This window comes from Octopus bimaculoides, chromosome 19 (genome assembly GCF_046866305.1).
Source record: "Octopus bimaculoides isolate indiv1 chromosome 19, ASM4686630v1, whole genome shotgun sequence".
In the NCBI taxonomy this organism is placed as follows: Eukaryota; Metazoa; Mollusca; class Cephalopoda; order Octopoda; family Octopodidae; genus Octopus; species Octopus bimaculoides.
In genome coordinates, this window is record NC_142946.1 from 24,601,350 (window position 1) to 24,624,540 (window position 23,191).

The 23,191-nt window shown below is 34.6% G+C and overlaps 1 protein-coding gene across 1 annotated transcript; it reads right to left on the reverse strand.

The window, feature by feature from the left end:
- Nucleotides 1-639: 639 nt before the first annotated feature.
- Nucleotides 640-21,920, reverse strand: LOC106874531 (trafficking protein particle complex subunit 14). Its single transcript, XM_089366628.1, has 9 exons — nt 21,100-21,920; nt 16,611-16,836; nt 15,975-16,061; nt 13,060-13,177; nt 6,263-6,398; nt 5,338-5,420; nt 5,060-5,137; nt 3,532-3,635; nt 640-766 (listed from the first exon to the last, which is right to left on the reverse strand). The coding sequence occupies exons 1-9, from the start codon at nt 21,484-21,486 to the stop codon at nt 687-689; spliced, it is 1,299 nt and encodes a 432-aa protein (XP_089222754.1). The 5' UTR covers nt 21,487-21,920; the 3' UTR covers nt 640-686.
- Nucleotides 21,921-23,191: the final 1,271 nt, after the last annotated feature.

A 23,191-nucleotide genomic window follows, 5' to 3' on the forward strand; every position in this document is an offset into this window, starting at 1 on the left:
AAGACCCTCGCTGGTAAAGAATCCCCCCCCCCAACATAGACTACTAATTAGTGACTTTAGACTCAAGGCCAGAAGGATGCCAAAAAGCAGACCAATCTGGAAAAAAAGGACTGGAAGCTTAAGAAACCTTCACATGGTCAGAGATTTAGGGATACCCTTACTGAGAAATTTGATGATAGGGAGGAGGAGCTACAGTCCTGTGACAGAAAAGGCAGCTGGGAATTCCTGCGAGACAACTTGCTGAGTACCATAGACCAAATCTGTGGCTGGTGCAAAGTCCCTTCTAGATCTAGGGTAACATGGTGGTGGAACAATACTGTACACAGGGCCATTAGAGCAAAGAAACAGGCTTGGAAGGCCAGGAAGAGTGGGGGTAGTAGGTAAAAAGCACTATCTGAACGTGATCGATGCTAGGCCCACCTGACTGACTCCTGTACAGATGGCATGTACACTCTTGGAGTGGCTGGCGTTAGGAAGGGCATCCAGCTGCGGAAACATTGCCAGACCAGATTGGAGCCTCATACAGCCGCTGGCTCTCCAGACTTCAGTCAAATCGTCCAACCCATGCCAGCATAGAAAACGGACATTAAACGATGATGATGATGAATAGTGAGAAAATATTTTCAAGCAAAATAATTCTAATGGGAAATACTTGTTATAAATGTAGAAAGCAAAATATTCAATATTTACCCAAGAAGTACATCTGGATCTTGACATATGATAGAGTTCATAACATTATGCTTGGGTGCTTTAATATTTATATAGCCTGAAAAATGAGAGAAAAGCAGTTTCAATTCTGTATTCTTTTGTAAAGGAATCTTCTTGTTTTCTTTTTCTTTTTTGATCCTCAATAATTTAGAGTTTATTAATAACATTTAAATACAAAGAATCAAAGAAACAGAAAAAGAAAAATAAGTAGGGGGGGGGGTTAAGCAGCAAAGGGGAGGGGGCAATGGTCCACATGCCCCAGAACAAACGGTGTGCTCAGCCATGTATCATATTAGAATGTGTGTGCTGGTGAATATTTAAAGTCAAAGATATTCTGTAATTTGGGAATATAGATATCTGAAGTCTGTTTAATAAGTAACTCAGTTATGACAATAGAAAATTCTGGCTTTAAATGCACTAATAATTAATTTAAAACAAAACATTGAGCATTCTTTTTATTGTTATTTATATTTTGGGCTCAAAATTTTTAATGCAACACACACACACACACACACACACAAACTGCTGGAATATAATTTGTAAATAGCCAATCGTTACATTGTCCTTTAGAAAGTGAAGTCAGGCTAAAATCAAGACATTGTTAGAGAAAGGTGTGTTCAAAATGACAACAGCACATAGCTGTTCCCTAATGATGGGAAGAAAGAGGCATGCAAATGTTATTCAAGAGATAACTGAAGGAAGAAAATGTGTGGAAAGAAGAACTACTATTTCATGTACACCAAAAAGAAGGACTGGCTTTTGAAGTGGGGTGTAATATAGTGAAAATTGCTATTAAAGATATGAAGGCAAAAAAGCAAGTAGGGTTCAAGCTAGTCAATCATACAATCATCCAGCTAACACAAAGAGGTGCCATACAGGCATAGCAGTCATTGGGTATTGCACAAGAACAAAAGAGATGCTCTGGAAAAAAACAACTACAGAGGCATCTGATTGATGGGCCAAGTTATGATTGATTAGGAAGGGAATTAGTTTAGATGAGAAACTATTCAGATTTATGCTAGGCCACAGTACTATCAATGTTCTTTCTATAGTGAGATATCTACAAGAAAATTTTTTAGTTATAAATAAGCCTATTTAACTTGCAAATCCTCTGCATTCAAGCTCACGTTTCACTACCATGCAGGAGATGCCAAGGAACTATGATGACTGACAACACAGAGCTGAAGATGACCTGCACACTTGCACAAACAATGGAACACGAAATCTAAAATGGTAGTGATGGTGATGGATACTGGGATATATATAACATAACATTATATATAATATAACATACATATAACATAACATTTATGTTCTTTGCTTTATACCTTCCTTTTAAGTCTCCATCTTTTGACCTCCCCCACACATCTTGACCTCTGTCACTACCCATCTTTTTTTAGCAAACATGAATCTACCATCAATGTTTCTCTTCATTACTCTCTCCCATTACTGTCTTTCTGCTATTGCTCCTTCCTCTACCACAACCTTATTCTAATCACTCCCATCACATTCTCTTTCACCTCTCACCTCAGTACAACACTCTCTTCTGTTTTTTTATCATTCTTTTAATCACTTTATAAATTTATAATATATATATATATATATAGATAGATAGATAGATGTTGTTTTTGAAACATTGGAACTTGAGGCACATCACACAAAGTTATAAATAATAGCATGAAAAACCCTTCTGGGTAGAAAAAGTTGAAGGCTGTCAATGGGATTTGAACCCACGTCTCCTGTAGACATGACAAGTGTTCTACCATTGGACCAAAACAATCTTTCGAGTTTTTTTTTTATCTGTTTCAAAAACTTTAATCTTACTAGCAAGAATTGTATGTTTAGATGCTATTATTTATAGCTATATACAAGGCATGGAACTGGCAGAGTCATTAGCACACCGGGTGGAACGCTCACTGATATTTCCTCCATCTTCATGTTCTGAGTTCAAATTCCACCAAGGTTGGCCTTGTCTTTCATCCTTTCAGGGTTGATGAAAAAAGTACCAGTCAAGCACTGGGGTCAATGTAATCAACTATCCACCCCACCCCAAATTTCAGGCCTTGTGTCTACAGTAGAAATGATTATTTATAGCTATATGTGTTTTGAGATCCAATGTTCCAAAAAAGAATTATTTCATGTTCTCTCGAAAGTTTATAAAATTCTTATCACACATACACACACACACACACATATAGTTGGAGTCTGGACAGCTCTCTGCTACCCAGCTCTATGTCAAACCATCCAGCCCATGCCAGCATGGAGAGCAGACATTAAACAATGATGATGATGATGATGATGATATATGTGTGTGGGGTGTGTGTGCATGTATATATACATATATATACATATATATATATATATATATATATATAAGGGCATTACTATACATAAATGCTTCACGCTAGGAGGGACTCTAAAAGTCAAACTACCATAATAAACACATTTTTACCGAACGCGATAAAAATGTGTTTATTATGGTAGTTTGACTTTTAGAGTCTCTCCTAGCGTGAGGCATTTATGTATAGTAATGCCCTTAATATAAATAAATATATTTATAGGGAATAATTAATAAATTTTTCCCTTATGAGGTTTTTTCACACTAACTACTTGATAAATTCTTATAAAGATTTTATCCTATATTTAAATTGTATGTATATATATATATATATATATATATATATATATATATATACACACACACACATACATTTGTGAAAAAGGAAAAGAAATGAAGAAACATAAGCAACCCAGGTTAATATATATTTGTTGATATCAAAAGTCCTGTTTAGAAATAGAGGTAAAAAATATATGGCTACAAACCTTCCTTTGTTTCTACAATGCTGGATGAAGGTGTGGGGTTCCAGTAGAGGCGAAGAGCCAGAAAATCTTGCAATTTGTTTGAAATGGTGTAGAGAACATTGAAACTGTAGAGCAAAAAAATTCAACTTTTAGATTTCTGAATTTTACAATCTAAATTTTAAATTAGAACTAAAAACAATCATTTGAAATGTGTTTAGTTGTGAGGAAGTAATTATTGGTTAAGGATCAAAGAACCTTAATGTATCAGGATTTAGATTAATTGGCACTCTGCTAGTTATGACAAGGGTTCCAGTTGAGCTGACTAACAGAACAGCCTCTTGTGAACTTAACATGCAAGTGGTTGAGCACTCCACAGATATGCATTCCCTTAACATAGCTCTCAGGGAGATTCAGCGGGACACAGAATGTGATGAGGCTGACCTTTTGAAATACAGGTAGTACTCCTTTTTGATAGCTGAGTGGACAGGAGCAATGTGGAATAAAGTGTCTTGCTCAAGTACACAACACACCATGAGGAATTAAACTCGTGACCTTATAATCATGAGCCGAATACCCCTAACCACTAAGCCATGCACCTTCAAAATTCAGATTAAAAATAATAGAGAAATGGTGATTTCAACTGTAATCTAGAGGTATATGCATCAATGAAAAATCAAGTGATTTAGAGATGCAGATGTGATAACTGACTGAGCTTATAATACCAAGATATCTAGTTTCAAGTTCAATGTAGGCCAAGGAAAACAGGGCCCCAAGAAATGAGGGAGATGTTGAAATCATATAATGTTTCTCGATTTAGGTATTTAAGCTGCAAAAGTGCTGGTTTCTTTCCCATGAAATGCCTCATACAGGCTCACTAATGCAAAGACAATTGCTAATATTTATAAAATTTAGGCAGCAAGCTGACAGAATAGTTAGCACACCAGGAAAAATGCTTAGCAGCATTTCAACTGTCTTATGTTCTGAGTTCAAATACCACCAAGGTCCACGTTGCCTCTCATCCTTTTGGTGTCGATAATATAAATCCCAGTTGAACACTGGGGTTGATGTAGTTGACCTGGCCCCTGCTCTAAAATTGCTGTCCTTGTATCAAAATTTGAAATCACCACATTGCAAAATTTTTAGTCAAATTAATTGACTCCAGTTTTTATTTTTTGTTAAGCCTGGTACTTATTCTATTGGTCCCTCATGCCAAGCTGCTAAGTCACAGGGATGTAAGCACACCAACACCAGTTGTCAAGTGGTGGTGGGGGACAAACACACACACACATAGGAAATGAAAGATGGAAGATACATATACACACACACACACACATGATGGGCTTCTTTCAGTTTCCACCTACAAAATCCACTCACAATCCGCTTTGGTCAGCCCGAGGCTATAGTAGAAAACACTTGCCCAAGGTGTCACACAGTGGGACTGAACCTGGAACCATGTAATTGTGAAGCAAACTTCTTAGCACACAGCCATGTTTGCACTTATTACATGCTTATACAAACAGAAAAACATAAGGAGCAAAAACTCTGTTACCTGCGACCAACAGTAATTTCATCTTTACAAGAAACAGAAACAACAAATGGTGGATGATGAAGTTTGATGTTTGGAAGGCTGCAAGAAGAAATCAATATTTCTATCAATATTATATTAAGAAAGCAACGAGCACAAAAAGAAGACAACATAAAAAGGACAAATCTTAACAAATGTTGTATTATTTTAATGCTTATTTTTAATGTTTCTGGTTTGGATATGAGCTGAGAGATATTTAGAAAAATAAACAGAAACAAAGAATAAATATTAGAGAAAAATACCTGTAAGTGGTAACTGTTTTGGGCTCATCCATTAGTTTAGCTTGCTGACTACACCAACTGATGTGTGCTGCCAGAGAAAACATCTGCAACAAAACACAAACATTATTGCAATAATGATTTCTTGCAATGGAGCAGGGAAAAATTAGTAAATCCTTGGCAATCGTTTATTGACTGAACAGACACGATTTGAACTCAGAATCCAGAGGAAGGACACTAAGTACTAAAAGGCATTTAAGCCTATTTCTAACACTCAACTACTTTTGAGCAATTTCTATATGCATCAGTATTGAAAACATAGTTTTTTGTTTTTGTATATCAAGAGTTTGTTTGGAAAGATATAAGATTGAAAGGTATGGAGTATATTCAGAAATGTTGATAGTGGATAATGTTAGCATTGATAGATAAAGTTGAGAGAGGGGAGCAGGTAGAATATTGTACAGAAGACATAATGGAAACATATGTAACCAAAGAAAGATAGTTATCAATCAATAGACAACGAATATATTGCAGTTGCAATCCTAAACTGTAAGTAAAAACAGAGCTCTATCAAAGTAAAGATTTTGAAGGTGAAAAGTTAAATGTTTCTAAAGCTTTTGTTGAGAAAAAGAGAGAGAGAGAGAGAGAGAGAGAGAAAGAGAGAGAAGGGGGGGGGGGTGAAATAAGTGTCAGAGATATAGAGGATGAAACGTAGCATTCCAGATACGAGACAAAACAGGATTTGATAACTTGGAAGGGTTTGTTAAGCATGCAGAAGTCATGCTAAACAGTGTAAAGCAACTAACATACAATTTTTTTTTTTTTGTTTGCTCATGTTTTCTTTTTGTTTTATGTGGAGGAAGGGGCTGCGGCCTTAGATTTTTGCAAACCTTCTGCGACAAGTTAGACTGACAGTTTGATGAAATAATCAAAACTGGTATAAACTTACCATATTTGGACCCTCCAGTTCTTTTTGTTGTACAGTAAATACAAGGGAGAGTACTTCTCCTGGACTTAAATACAGCGGAAATGTAGAGTTGTCGGTTTTAAGTAAAGAGACTTTTTGACTATGTTGGTCACTTTCACTATAGAAAAAAAGATGTTAGTTTTTTTTTTGTTCTGTTTTATACAGGCACAAGACACCAGTTTTAATGAAAAGTATTAATAATATAAGTGAAGTGAAATATTTTCAATTAAATAGTGCAACTGAGTTGGTAGACAACTTGAGATAAAAATTCTTAACCATGAGTAGAACATTTCCAAATAGAAAATGTAACCATATTAAGAACTTGTTTTACTGATTTAATTATCAAAAATTCAACAAGACAGAAACATCTTTCCATTCAGTTCAAGTGTTACATATCTATCTATGTACTCTGTCCAATTGTGACAAGCTATCCCTTCTACAAACATACAAGCTATATCTAATATTTCTTTTCTGATACACAAATCTCTAACTCATCTGCTCTAATCCAAACTATACCTTATATAGATACATTAGTGAAATAAATAGCTTACTATATCAAGATGGTCTCCCTGACCATCACAGTCCCAGAAGGATCTATTTATTATTATATGTGCAATAATCTTTGATCCCTTACCAAGTTCTCTATTAATCACAAAATTCTCCTATCAACCACCCTCAACAATGATGATACTGCAATCTCATCATTTTGCTGCTGTTACTACTACTACTACTACTACTACTACTACTACTACTACTACTGCTGCTGCTGTTTTAACTCTTCTTTTCAATCCCACCATATTTACACTATTACCAAATCAGTAAACATGATTTTTTTTCCAGCCCAGCATGAATTCTAATCCTAATGGTGTACTTTCCTTCAGCATCAGTGTGCTTTTGAGTTATTTTCTATTCCCACAAAACTTTTCACTTTTTCCTGTCTGGACATTTAATCCAAGTACTTCCAGTAACAAAATATCCCAACCCCAGGAAAGGCAATTTCAACAACCCTACTAAGAACTAACTTGTTATTTTCAACACGTGAATGAATGTTACTCCTTACAATCTATTTACAGAGCAAATATGTTATTTACCAATAGTAGCACTATTTCTTGAACGTACAAGTTGTGGAACCAATATGTATCTGCTTCTACCACTTTCAACATATTCAATGAGTTTCCTTCTTCTATGAAGACCATATTAAACATTTTTCTCAATCCTTTCTCCTTAAGACAACAACTCTTTGCAACTATCAAGTTTTACAGATATCAGCATATAAAACTTCAAGTGAAACAATTACATTCTCATTAACCAGTGTTAGAGAGTGTACAAAGGTAATGTCCATACCATCTATTTCAGGATTAAATGATAATGATTACAGAAAATGCTAGTAAAAGATGCAGGATTACATTGCAAATTATAACAGATATACATTTAAGTGTTAGTGATAATGTAACATATAGAAGAGGTTAGAGGAGTCTTCAGGCATACTATAAGAGAATGTCTATGTAGAAAGGAGAACCTAACAAGGATGGAAAGTTCATTTACATTGCAATGCATTTTTGGCACGAGAGAGTGGTAAGAGTCGCTAAAGGAAAGAGGTGGCATACTACTGAAGAGAAAATTTCAGTTCATTCCCAGATTGTATTTTTAATACCACTAGATCTCCAATGTAGAAACATGATTAACATATGTCAGCTACATTACCTTGTTATATCAAATCACACATTCTGTTTATTCAACATCCCAAAAACATGTTTTTTTTTCTTTTCATTGTAATTGAAGGCAACTGTATTCCACATAACTAACAAATATCCTACACTGCTTCTAACTAGGCTATACATAATACTGACTGCCATCACCAGAATCTAAATGTAGTTTCCTACTAATTCCTTTCATTCACTCACTCCAATAACATCAAGTATTTCTTACTTAGTTCATTATTCCACCTCTTATCCTAGTCTCTTAACCCTTTAGCATTCAGATTATGCAGTCAAATGTAATGCTTATTTATTAACATTGTTTTGAATTAATCATGTATTATCATCTTGCAGCTTGGAGATTTTTATGATGTGATTGCTTATTTCTAGAGGGACATTATAGGGTAAGTATTAGAGATTGCATCTGGCTGAGGCAGGATATAGCCAGTTTGAATGCTGAAGGGTTAATGTATATTAGTATTGGATAGTGGCATGTGGAAGTCAACCTCAAACGTTTTCTGCAACATCTTTAACTTCTGCCATCTCTTTCTTTGATAATTCTATTCATAATGTTAACGACTATATTTCTTCAACTTTTACCAGATTAAATCTAATTTTATTAACTGCAAGCCTATGTTAGATTACAGTGGAGGTGATTGGTACACACATTTCTCACTATGGATAAATTTCATGCTCATAATTATTCCAATGCTTCTATTCACGGGGAGAATAAAATTTGGCTTTCAGTCTGTGTTATAGATAAAACTTCCAAGACTTCATATTCTCTTCATCCTGGTGACATGATCAGTAGTACTTCCATACACAGCAGTATATTTATTCTGGTGCTTTTAAATATTGCAATCATAATTTTAACATGTGTTACATTATACTGGCATGGGTCATATTAATCTACAGTATAGCAATTTTTATTGTTGCCTTCAACAATATGATGGGAAGGCTGATGCACTTTTCTACATGACTATGTACAGAACATTATATATATGTATATATATATAAGTTGCTAATAGTTTAATATAGCTACTACTTTCCTGCCTCTTATCTTTCATCATACTTTCATTAGTATTAGCTTTTCGGGAAAAACAAAAAAAAAAACAACAACACAAAACAAGGTGACTGAAGAGGATACATTATGATGGTTGATGCTTACTCCATTGCTACTACCTACAGAACCAATATAACACATGAAAGCCACATTCATGTAGTTGACAATATTTGTAATTTTTCTATGTTGCATATTTGGGTTGGCAGAATTTCTGAGGCTTGCTGTCTTCTTTATCGTCTACACAGTTAATGTCTTTATTAAAACACAATAACCAGGAAGGTTGTTTTTATAAAGTAAGATCATTTTCATCCTCCATATATGTTGGTCATACTTTGCTATATAAATTGCTGTTGTTACAATGTGAAGAGCTATGTACGAGAGTGTGCAGACACACATGTACACATATCAATAACTATTTGACTATTATTTTTATAAGGTAGTATGTTTATTTAAAATGCAATTATAGTGCAGCTGTGAGGATGCATTATGTGCACTTGAGAGATAAACATACCAAAATGACTGGCCAAAAGACCTGCTGTTGGAAGAGCTTGAACTATAGTCTGTTCTGAAATTAAATGGCTGATCAAAGCTGCTTGAAAAAAACAAAACAAAAACATAATGACTACTACTGTTTTCTCTTTCAAATGTGAAACTGTTAAGCTACTGAAACACTTAACTGAATAATAAAGTATTGAATTAATTGAGAACTTCCAACAATAAAGTTTAGCTGCTAATGAAACAAATAAACCAAACATTGATGTTGTTATTAGCTACAGGTCAGTCCTGATAGATGAAACTTTTGGTCAAAACATCTCAGTCTTGCCCATTCTATCTTTTATATAAACAGAATACATATAGGAATATATTTTCCAAAGCAAAATGTGATATGAGGGAAATTTGGTTGCTATTCCTAGCAGATTTATCAATCATATTGATGCTCCTTTGTTGGTTCAATAAATGGTACATATAAACGCAAGGCAGTTACAAGACTTTTACTATTTAGTTTATGAGTTAAATTTCTCCTTGAATGAATTGTTTGTCTATAGATATAAACAATGAATGAACACTTTTCTTTATCTTTTGCATTTATACTTGCATTTCTAGAAACATAAACTGCCAAAAACTAATTTTCCACTCATCTTTTGCTTTGATAATATTATTCTAAAAGCAAACTGACAACCAATTAAATGAAAACACTCAGTGCAATGAGTGGTTGGAACAAAAGTATTTATTCAAGCATAAATATAATCCTAATCGTTAGAAAATAACAACATTAATTGCATGGATATAAGTTGTTCGCCTGGTTTGGTGTTGAATGAAGTCAAAAACATTTATCTACTGGACCACATAAGAAATAAAATTAAAAAATGACTAAATAACAATGATGATCATAGATAGTTACTTCACTAATTACATTGTGTAACAAAATCAAAAATTTTTTGTGTCTTTGGTCAGTAAGTGTTATTTTCCTATTTGCTTCTATCTAGAAATCAAAGGAAGTGACTACTATTCCCTTAAAACTTTGCTTTTGTGATCTGGACATCAATGTTTTGAAACTCACCTATTTTCCATTACATTTCAGACCAGATCACAAGCAAGACTAGTGGGGGAGCATCAGAGCCAAGCTAGATTTATAGGGGTATGGAGAGGGCAATTGCTCCGGGTACCTAAATATTTGAGGGGGGGGGCTGCTACGATGTGTATGTAGAACTTAATACTGCCCCCCCCACACACACACCTTCAAGCAATCAGGCATGAAGAGGCTCTGTTTCAATATACAAAATGTAATGGATTCTCTTTTATGATAACCACTTTAGAGACACCAAATAATTCAACTAAAAAACCCAGTCCCAAAGCACTTACAATTTCCCTTGGGAATTGTAACTGCTTTTGGGACAACAGAGAAAAGGGAAACAACAGAACACTCCTGAAAATGTATATATGTATGTATGTATCTGTGAGTGTATGTGTGTAAGTATAAATGTATATTAAGATAAAGAGATTGATAGAAAAATGTTATTGTTTCTAGGCCAAATTCCTTCTTTCAATACATGACTGACCTTGACCTTGGCTTGACCAATAGCAGTTAAAGGCACACACACACACTTCTAAACTTATTTCAGTGAGGCTTTGAAAACTAGTCTTATTTTATGAAGCAAGTAAGTAAAGAAATCTTTTGAATTTAGTTTTAATTATAAAATTACATCTCTCAACAGCTAAAAACATTCCTTTTCATCTTTAGAATTATTGTATATATATATTCAAATGTTTCATTAAATTGAACCTCTTTTCTTTCTTATTTTTTCATATATTTTTCGTCATTCTGTCAAACACTTGGAATCATTATATGGAAGTGGGGCAAAATGAATAATTTCTGATTTCTTGTTGTTTTCTCTCATTTTGCACCATTTCATCATCTTTGGGAGTAAAATTTGGCCAGCATAGTGTACATAGTTGTTGAAGTTGAGAGTTTAAAATGTAGGTGACAGGTTCTATTTTCAAGAAATTTTTCGTCAAATTTGACCCAGTTGTAATTGAGGTAGCTAATAAAATATCTGAATAATTTTTGGTGAAGAAGCTATAAAGAATATTTTATGTTGAGTTTCATTAATTTCATATGTGCTATTTTTCCATAATCCTCTTTCATTTGAACAAGATATCTTAAATTTTGTTGCATTTCTGATGTCTAAGGATGGGTGTTTATGTGTATGATCTCTTCAAATTTAATTCTGGAGAACCAGAAAGGTATATTTACTTTGTTTTGTCTTACCCATTTTACCCTGCCTAAATTTGTCTTTTATATGCTCAAAAAGAACAGTGATAATTTTCTGAAACCGTGTTCTGAATATGTTATAGGTTTTACTGTATTTAGAGAAGGTCTTTACTTCCTTGATATAGTTTTGGCAAGGTAGTGAACATTTGTAAAAAATATATTTTCTTCAAAGTCAAAAATGCAGTAAATATTACTTATAGTGCCCAGCTACTCTTACTGGAAACTGGAAATGTAGACTTTCGGAAAAAGCTGTTCAAATTTCCGTGTTTTTGTCGGGGTTTTCCCTGCTTTTTATTTTTTTCACACATAGCAAAATAATGAAGGGAAGCCGTTTTAAAAGAAGAATTTTTTAAATCCATGTCTTTTAAATGTTGGTATCTCTACTCCCACTTTCTCTCTCTCTCTCTTACTCACACACACACACACAGACACATGCACACACACACACACACACACACATCATGACTTTGGAACAACAACCACAAAAATGATTTTTTTTCTTTTTTGTAATTTTCTGTCATTTTATCTTATTCTACATTCTGAAACATATGTAACTCACAATAAAAGAAAAAAAAAACCTTACCCCACTTTTCCCTTCTTCATTGTATTTTTCACAATGAAGAAAAAGTCAAACACTGCAAGTGGATGTGTAAAAAATGAAAATTGAATTTTGAAAAACTGTCTCTATAAAGCAACATTTCCAGTCATTTATTTAAACTCTCTGCTAACTCACTAAATTCAATTATTTGAAACAGATGGGTTTTGAGATTTAAATTTGGTAATTTTCTAAGGTTTTAATTCTCATGTATAAAGGGCCCGCCAAACTTGAAGTGCCCTAGGCCCCCCATGGTTTAAATCCGGTACTGATCATAGCTATGTGTTGAGAGGGATTCTTAGGGGTTTGAATTAAATGTAACAAAAGCAAAGTTTGAAGGAAATATTAGCCATTTTTCATACATTCTAAGAGTAAGCAAATAGGAAATAATGGTTGCTACCCAATAACAAAAATCATGTTACACATGGTTATTATTTAAACATAGTTGTAGTTACAATTTACTTTAAGACATTTTTATTGAATATAATAACTTAAATCAATTACATACCAAATATGAAATAAGTCTTAATTATCATTGAACTCATATTGGACAATCTGGAGATCTTTTATGACAAAATTAAAACAGTTGTTATTCAGAAACTGTAATGGAGGCAAGAGAAAAAATGTATGAACAAAATAAGAGATATTTACCATTCTTTGCTGTTGTGTTCACATAAGGGTTCTGTTGGACTTCGTGTAGCCCAGTGACAGGAACTTGGTAACACCCAACAATTAGATATGGTAACATCTTCATATGTAGAGTTGTGCACTGATAACAGAAATGATGCTGATTAATAATAATAATAATAATGATGATGATGATGATAATAATAATAATCCTTTCTAGTGTAGGCACGAGGCCTGAAATTTTGTGGCAAGAGGTTTAGTCAGTTACATTAACCCAGTACTCAAGTGATACATATTTTATTGACCCCGAAAGGATGAAAAGCAAAGTCAACCTCAGCAGAATTTGAAGTTAGAACACAGGTGTGGCTGTGTGGTAAGAAGCTTGCTTCCCAACCACATGGTTCCGGGTTCAATCCCACTGTGTGGCACCTTGGGAAAGTGTCTTCTACTGTAGCCTTGGGCTGACCAAAGCCTTATGAATGGATTTGGTAGACGGAAACTGAAAGAAGCCCATCATATATATATATATATATATATATATATATATATATGTATATATATGTATGTATGTAGATGGAAACTGAAGGAAGCCTGTCATAGATATGTGTGTGTGTGTCTTTGTTTGTCCCCAACTATCACTTGACGACCAGTGTGGGTGTGTTTATGTCCCCGTAACTTAGTGGTGCAGCAAAAGAGAATAAGTACCAGGCTTAAAAAGAGAATAAGGACTAGGGTCAATTAGTTTGACTAAAATTCCTCAAGGCAGTACTCCAGTATGGCCACAGTCTAATGACTGAAACATGTAAAAGATAAAAGTAAGTATGGATGGTTGCAATTTTACTTAGCTTGATACATGTCTTCTCAGGCACAGCAAACCACTACAAGTCTCAGTCACTTGCTATCTCCTCTGTGAGACCCAATGTCCTTTCTCACCACTCTGAACCATGCCTTCTTGGGTTAACCCCTTCCACATGTTCCCTCCACAATTACAGATTGGCACTTCTTGATGCAGCTGTCCTCATCCATACACATCACATGACCATATCAGTGCAGTCTTCTTTCTTGCACACTACAACTCATGCATCACATACACAATTTTTCTCTCAAATTACTTACACTCCGTCATTACCCATATATTACGCACACTGATATTACCCATCCAGCAGAGCATGCTGGTTTCATTTCTTTTAAGCCTTCATATGTCCTCTGTAGTCAAAGCCCGTGTTTCACTGCCATGTAGCATAGCTGCTTGTGCACAGGTATCATACAATCTGCCTTTCACTCTTGGGGAGAGACCTTTTGTTACTAATAAAGATAGTAGTTCTCTGAACTTTGCCCAGCCCATTCTTATTCTAGTAACTACACTTTCAGAACTACCCCCTCCACTGCTAATGTGGTCATCTAAGTAATGGAAACTATCTAATACTTCTAAGGATCCCACTCAGACATTTGACAAAGTTAATTTTCTGTACATTCTTAGTGTTTATTGTATCAGTACATCTGCCACACACAAAGACTACTTTCTCTGTTAACCTTCTTATGATATCACTGCACCTCTTATGTGTCCATAGCTTGCACTGGGTACACCATATGAAGTTTCTACCAATACCTTTTCCACGTATTGCGTAGGGCCAACCCCCTGATGGGATCAGCGATCTGTCTGTTTTCCTACTCACTTTGGTCTTTGTTAAATTAACTCTAAAACCTTTCGATTCCAGACCTTGCTTCCACATCTGAAATTTCTTTTCTAATTCTGCTAGTGATTCAGCAATAAGAACCATAGTGGTACTTCCAAACCTCCTTCTTTGCAGAATCATCAAATGCAAGTGAGCCATCATCCAGGTAAACGCACTTCTCTCCTATAACATCATGGTTGTCTCTGATGCAAACCTTTTTGGTAACACTAATGATTCTTTCAACAAAAACATTCTAAAAATTATATTGCAAAAGATCATAGAACCATTTAATTGCTTTCCCATTCATATTACAAATTCAGGATCAGTCCATTCGCCATCACTGCCATTCGCACTTGATCCAACACTAAATTCTATCTCCTCAAATTAAGTATCAAAAATGATTTCTGCTATTTTAACCTGTATAATTCTACCTTCTCAGATACTTCATGTCAGCACAAATTATCTTGGTCAGTCTAATCCTGTATGTAGACAGAATACCTCTAGGAATAGATTTTCCAATGTGTCCTTTCTTGTAAGGAAAGGACAAGTGATAGGAGGGAGATTTGGCTGTTGTTTCTGCTAAAGGCTAAATTAGGAGAAACAAGTTACAATACTTAATATGAGATGAAATATCAAATTACGAACAATAAATGAGTGATTTGATTGCTGCTATTGGTAGACCTCTTATATATGTCAGTATCAGACGAGTGCTTAAATGTCTAATATCACTTTATGTTAAAATCCCTGTCAATTAATATAACATTTATGTTGTTTTCATGCTAATTTGGATAGGTTTATATTACAGAAATGCTTTTTATGTTTCAGTTCTGTAACATTCAATGTTATTGAGTAAGATCTGATATTTCTAAATTTCTGGTAACTTGTCAGCTGACAGATATTCTGTATCATAGTTTTTGCACCCATTCGTTGTATTGACATTAGCATATATGGCTCTTTTCTAGTCTTGTCTTCTATATAGAAAATAATGAAATACTAATTTATACAGTAATTAGTTTAAACATGTTTTATCTTCTTAAGGAGTTTTGAAAACATGTTTGATAATCTCAATGTATAACATTGATAACAAAATAAATCTGAGTTGTATAGAAATGGAAGTGGTGATGTTCATTTCTTTTCCAAATCATTAATGAGAGAAGTAGAGCATTATCAGAGAAGAATAACAGTTAAATGCACAGCTAATAATTGATGCTGTAAAAACAGATGAAATACTAGTGACTTTGTTCTTTGTAATAAGAAACTGACCTTCCAACAGAATGAATTGCTTGCCTGCAGCCTGAGCCAGATGACACTTCAGTTTCGGAGGTTGGATTAGGTTCAGAAGACAACTTACTGTAAAGACAAAACAGAAGAAAAATTGAGAAAATAATTTCAAATTAAGATGAAGAGAATGAATTACAGCAAAAAGACTGAATTAATTTATTAGTAGAATCAAACATTAATTTGTTTAATGGCGTATTAGTATATTCCAGTTTGTCAAAAGTGAGAGACGGATCAGCGTAAAATAGGTATGCATTACGTAGTTTTATGACCAAATAAATAATACAGTTATAGTCCATTAGCAATTTCAAATGAGAATGTTAGATGATAATCCATATCAAAGTAGATGTAGTACTAGTAGTAGATAGCAAGACAGGGAAGAGTGTGTATTAATGGTAGTAGACAGGGAAAGAGAGCAATTCCATATAAGGTAGCACAACCAAATAACAAACAATGACTGTTATTAGTATGAGATGATATCACAGGGTGAAGCAATCATGTACAGAAGCAGCAATGTATAGATGGACATAATCTCTGACGTAAGCAGATAGACAATATTGACAGTATCAAAATGATACATTTAAGTTCTTCAATTCAAGATGTAGTTAGGATGTTACTTACAAGATTGCTTTGTAACAGTCTTTGGAGTAGGAGGAAGTCCTGTAGATGAATCAGGACTAAGGCAGAAATCCTTTTCAAGTGCCATCCATTCTGTTGGAGTTGGTGTCTTAGAGAGCCAGACGGCTACTGAGAGCAACACTTGCTTGCAACCACCTGGTACAGAGGTGAGACTTAGGTTCAGAGGAATTACATAGATGTTACCTTTAGAAAAGTAAGGTTTTTCTTTCTGAAAAAATAAAACAAAACAAAATAAAAAGGCTTAGTATCTATACAACATTTATTTTAGTTTGAAGAACTGCAGCTATTTAGTTGTATATGTACTTTCCAATCTTTTATTTTGTGTATTTATCTATTTTGTGTTTGTGAGGTTGTCTACATGCATCCTGTCATGATTTGACTGTTTATGATCTTTGTAATTTATGGCAAAATTAGGGGCCCAAAATAGATTGGCATAATCCATGATGTATTTAATGTATTGTCAGTTCATAAGTATTATGCCTTCTTTGAGTTGATCAAATGTAACTGAAAATGTTCTAAGTATGTGTCTGTATTGTTTTGATTTCTTTATTGTCCCCTATATGTGGTGTGTATGCTACAAAGTTGGTGGTGTGTAATTTTATTATTTTTTTTAGGTGTGATATATTTAAAATGTTGTTTAGCCCATTTTGGTCCAGATCGAGCAGACCTATAAGCAAATGTGTTCCAGTAATGACCATCTTGTCTCTTTTCAGACACATGCAATGAAGACATATCTCATTCATATAATGAGGCAATAGGGTGTAAATTTAGGAAGCTTTGGTTGCTATTTCAAATAGGTGAAGAAACTTTCTAGAGGCTCAAGTTATGGTGTGTAATGGTTGCTTGTATTTGATGTTCTTTGATGCTATGGTTAAAAAGGTAGATGGTAGATTCTGTAGGTACTACTTGTAGTCAATTTATTTGAAACTGCATTTTTAGGTGGTAGGTTGTATATTGGTGAAATTGTGCAGCTGTGTATGAAGAATGATGTAACTGTAATAGCATTTACATATGGTGCTGTGCATATTAACTGCTAAGGTTGATGTGAGTGTAGGCTATTAGTTAAAAGGAGTGGATAAGAAGATAGAAAAATACAAAATAGCTGATAGTTAGCAAGGTGAGACACACATAAGAAAGAAGAAAGCAAAGGACCACTGATGAGGTCACAGAAGTGTGACGAAAGAACTCTGGCCGAAATAGGATTAATGTAATATAATGTAATATAAAGCTGAAGCAAATTAACACCAAATATACAGTGTGTGTGTTTTTATTGGCTAAACTGGCAATATGACCATTCCCAAGTACAACAACAAGATAGATTTATTCTTTTTGTAAAATTTCATATTTTAAGTAAGCTGTATACTAATTAAGTTTGACAACATGAGAGGTAGTTTAGATACGTTCTTTTTAAAGAGATGTTTTGTGTATAAGTGAATGGAGTCAAAAGCTCTACAATATTCATAGATTTTGAATTTCCATGAGAAACACAATATTTCAAAAACTAAACAAATGGAAGACAAAGCCCTGATACACAGTGAGCCAGTGCAATCTAAAGAATGAGAAATTTATTTAATGCTTAGTGCAGAGAGAAGAGCAGTGCCTGTGATCCTTTGTAGGATCTCCAAAGCTAGAAGGACAAAGGGAGAAAGATATTCTCAAACTGGAAATCTGGCCCAAATGATTGTAATAGAATAGACTTCACTAAAGTTACCCAAGTGACCAAATGGTAGTGTTTAATTGATTGACAAATTAGGTATCCTGCCCAAATGGGCCATGGTATTATTTGAATTTAAAATGCAAAAGCCACAAGTTATATTGTCCGATGCTCTTATAATTCTCCAAGTGTGACTTGTCTAAGATTACAATCTATATTTCCATCTGTTACTTTCCTCTATTTTCAACTAACAAAATAGCTGTAATTTTGTCATTTATCTAGGAGTATGCAATCTGGACAAAGAACACTACATGTCACAAAAGATACGTCTTGAAGAACATGATATCTTGATACAGAAATAAAACCTCTGGCCACAACATTATGGTAAAAACTACAAAATGTCAAAGGATGTCTATTGGTTTGGTAACAGTTATTCTAAAATGCTGGGTGTCCGAAAGTCCTCTTACACAAATGACTCAAGTGTGTTACGGACACACAAATTCCTCTGAAAGAAGTTGTTCTCCAATTATCTCTCTTATGTTGACTCTCCCTAGGGTGTCCAATATCAATGGGGGGAAAAAATTAGAATGTCCATTGGTAACACCATACATACAAAATGAAAACACTGAATGTTATTTCTTACAGAACTCGGCTTCATATTTAGAGTGGAAATTAACCAGCTGATTGACCCACACAAATTCTTTTATTCTTTTACTTGTTTTAGTCATTTGACTGCAGCCATTCTGGAGTACCGCCTTTAGTTGAGCAAATCGACCCCAGGACTTATTCTATCGGTCTCTTTTTACCGAACAGCGAAGTTACTAGGGACGTAAACACACCAGCATCGGTTGCCAAGCGATGTTGGAGGGACAAGCACAGATACACAAACATATATACACACATAGATATATATATATATATACATATATACGACGGGCTTGTTTCAGTTTCCGTCTACCAAATCCACTCACAAGGCTTTGGTCAGCCAGAGGCTATAGTAGAAGACACTTGCCCAAGGTGCCACGCAGTGGGACTGAACCCAGAACCATGTGGTTGGAAAGCAAGTTACTTACCACACAGCCACTCCTGCGCCTAAAATGTTAAAATGTAAATTACGGCTCGGCTTTAAAATGTAGGTTACAGGGGCATACCTACACAAGTGCCCCCCACATCTCCCGCATCGACTTTGTTTCCTCAATACTTCCAGAAAAACGGATATTTTTTAAGGAAATTTTCTACAAATATGTTTCAGGTAGTGTACATTCCGATTATATCGGAATTTGTTGTGAAAACAAATTTTCCGTGGGTGGGGAGAGGAGATTCAGAAAATTCACACGAGTTAGCTTTGTTTCCCTATAACATTTTTTGAAAAATGGGTACATTTTTTAAATGAAATTTCTTACCTTTGAGAGTGTATAGATTACGATTATCGGAATTTAATATGAAAAAAAAAAAAATTTATAAATAAATAAAACGGTGAACAAGCACACATAACATACTGACACATCACAATTTTTTCCCGAAATTTCAAGTTTCATTTTGTAGATATGTGATCTGTGTCAGTACGTATATGCGCGAGTCCACCATTTATTATTATTATTATTATTATTATTAAATTCCGATATAATCAAAATCTATACACTCTGAAAGGTATTTGCTGAAAATTTCATTAAGAAATACCCATTTTTCTGAAAGTTATGAGGAAACAAAGCTGACTCGTGTGAATATTCCGAAACCCATCCCCCAACTCACAGAAAAATCTTTTTCACATCTGAAGCGGATTTGTTGGAAATTTCGTTAAAAAATATCCATTTTTCTGAAAGGTGTGAAGAAACAAAATGGGGCACATTTGTGTAGGTATGCTGATTACAGGTAACTGTTGATTTGCTTCGCAATAACAACAAAGTGAGCACTGTCAAATGTTGAAGTTTGACATATATGAACACACTAATCATGTTGTTAACCCCAGATAAAGTCTGATAAAGCAGATCCATAATCAAAAGCAGTCTAACTAAGACCATCTCGTCTTATTTTCTTCTCGGACTGTAAAGTATCTAGATTTACATTATGCAGTGAATCCTTACATTTTATTAAAAAGTCAGTAAGGTATAATTTGAGGGAGATATGACTGCTATTTTTAAAAAGTCGAACGGCTACATAGAAAAGTGGGTTACATACCCAATTTATTCACAGCAAAGGACCTAATTTCGTTTAAACGAATTTTTCCTACGGACCCTAAATTTACAACAAATACGTTTTCACAGTCTCATACCTACATTGAAAGGTAAATGTAAATGAATTGTTAAAAACGACTAAGTAATAATTATATATCATACACAGCAACCTTTTAAAATTTTGAACAGAGTGGCGTAGCGCGAGGTGCACGGCATGTTTGTTGTAGTCGAAGGTATGTTACATTTACGGCTGTGAGCAGGGCAGCCAAATCCCACTGCCCCACTTTTCAGGGGCCTGCAGACCCCCAACGTTAGGAACAAAAGTGGTTCCTTTTTAGGCTCCAATAAAATAAGCGAGCATTGGAAGAACGAGATAATGTGACAATATAAAAAGAATAAAATTAGAGAATAAATTACTGTGAGAAATTAATTACTTAGCTGATGACATAAGCGTGAAGGTTGTCTAATGTAAACAATAGAATCAAAGCGAAATGAGCAACTTCAACAGAGCTCAACAATGTGTTCACGGAGGAATAAAGTACATAGAATATGTAAACAATACTGAAACAAAAAGATCTGTCAATTTAGACACGACTGTAATATTGCTGTGAAGAAAATATATGAAAATAGGGTGGAAACCTACCAGATGGAAGTGAGACACTGTTCTGGAATCAGATCCCTCAGTAAAACTGAGGCAAATTTTACATTCGCCAAAGTGCCAGCTATGATCAACAGAAGGTTCTTTGCTCGTAAGTCGGCATTCATCATTGTTTCTTTCAGTCTCCGGGGCAGGGGTCAGACAACCGTGCACGCCGAGTTGACATATTCGAGAGCGCCAAGATTCTAAATCCGAGTACTTATCGCGCTCAGGACAATACTTAACTAATACGAATACATCAATTGACTGCCCGATGTAAACAGATTTGAGCTGTTGATATGCGTCATCATCAGTAGAAAACGGTTTGTTTTTATCGGACACAATGAGTTCTAATGACGATGCTTCGTCCACATTGTCTGCATGCTCTTCCATTCTTCCATGCAGCCAGAGTCGCAGGGTATCACTTTCCTCGAGCCACGATTACAACATTTCTCACATGAAGTCTTCATTCGAACTACTATACAAACTAAATTTTTGTTGCGATTCACTATTCTGTATTGATTCAAACCCGTTAGTACTTAGAACGTTGGATTTACTGCATCACGCTATTTGTTTCAACTCGCAGCGCTTTGAGTTCAAATCCTGACTCATCCTTTTTGATAAAGTTTCGTCCAAAGCGATGGACTCGTTGAATGTTTGAACGTCGAAGGATATCTCTTGCAGTATCTGCTTCAGCTCGTGGGATTTCCGACTTCGAATCACATCCTCGTCACCGAGAAAAAAGGCGAGGGTCTTGCGGGGATCGGCAAAGACTGAGTCCTTAACAAAATGTTCGAGTAGTATTTCAACCGATCGCTTACCATCCTAACAACAAGAGTGCAAAACGACTTCAAGTCTTGCGTACTCAACGAACGTTAGATACAAATGTTATATCAATTGTTCTCAACTAGGGTTCATAAGGTCCTTGGGGGTTCATATAAGATTTTGTTGCTTACGTTTATGTGCAATAAACTGGATATATTTCTATAATACATATAATATTTAAACATTTTCTAAAATACAATTTCTAATAATATTCAATCACAAAAATATAATAGGAATTTTAGACATCGAATGGCTATGAGGATACTCACCTCCTCGAGTAAAATAGGAATTAAAGGGTTCATAGTCAAAAAATGGTTGAGAACCACTGCGTTATATACACAATGACTCGTAGGGACACAGTATTATCGTTATGCAACCACAATATACTATAAAATATATTAAACGTTCCCCGTAACTTAGCGGTTCGGCAAAAGAGACCGAAAGAATAAGTACTAGGCTTCCAAAGAATAAGTCCTGGGGTCGATTTGCTCGACTAAAGGCGGTGCTCCAGCATGGCCACAGTCAAAAGACTGAAACAAGTAAAAGAGTATAAGTCAATACTGTTCTACTGCGTTAGCAGTGTGCTTTACAAAATATGTAATAGTCAGTGTTCACGAGCCCGTGTCCTTGTAAACCTCACTTTACTGTAGTATGTTTTACGATTTTTTCTTTCATTTTTCAATTTGTGATATGTAAATTCTGGATAAATTTCTGTTTTACCCCCACTCATACCTGTTATTCAATTGCGTTACTGCCTTACAACAGTAAGCATTTGGATATAAATACATAGGTATATATCCAGTAGTATATTGGATATCTATTATCCCTTAAATGGTTGTTTAACCTCTAACTAATATAGACGTATGTATGTATGTATGTGTATATATATATATATATATATATATATATATATATATATATATATATATATATATATATATATATATATATATATATGTAAATATATAAAAATAAAAAGATAAAGAGAGCAATGGTAAGGTTGGAGAAGTATTTTATGGATAGAGTCTTACAGCTGTTTCTGGGAAGATCCAGTACTTCCCTTCATCGGAGACAGAAAAAATAAAGTAATCTATTATTATATCCATAGGCAGATATTTTTAGTATGAAGTGGTAAAGAGTGTGATGCGCTGAAAAAAGAGAGAACAGTACTTGAAGTGTAGTTTCATTCCAGTAGTAAAAATCCGTGTAAAGTAATCCATATGGAGATAATCCGGAAATAGATGTTGGAACGAAGGCTAAAATCCATCGCAGT

Coding starts and splice junctions, on each gene's coding strand:
- LOC106874531 (XM_089366628.1), bottom strand. CDS start 21,486: ATGGAAGAGCATGCAGACAATGTGGACGAAGCATCGTCATTAGAACTC. Junction 6,399..13,059: donor GAACACAACAGCAAAGAATG/GTAAATATCTCT, acceptor TTTTTTCTATAG/TGAAAGTGACCAACATAGTC. Junction 5,421..6,262: donor AACTGGAGGGTCCAAATATG/GTAAGTTTATAC, acceptor GTTTTGTTGCAG/ATGTTTTCTCTGGCAGCACA.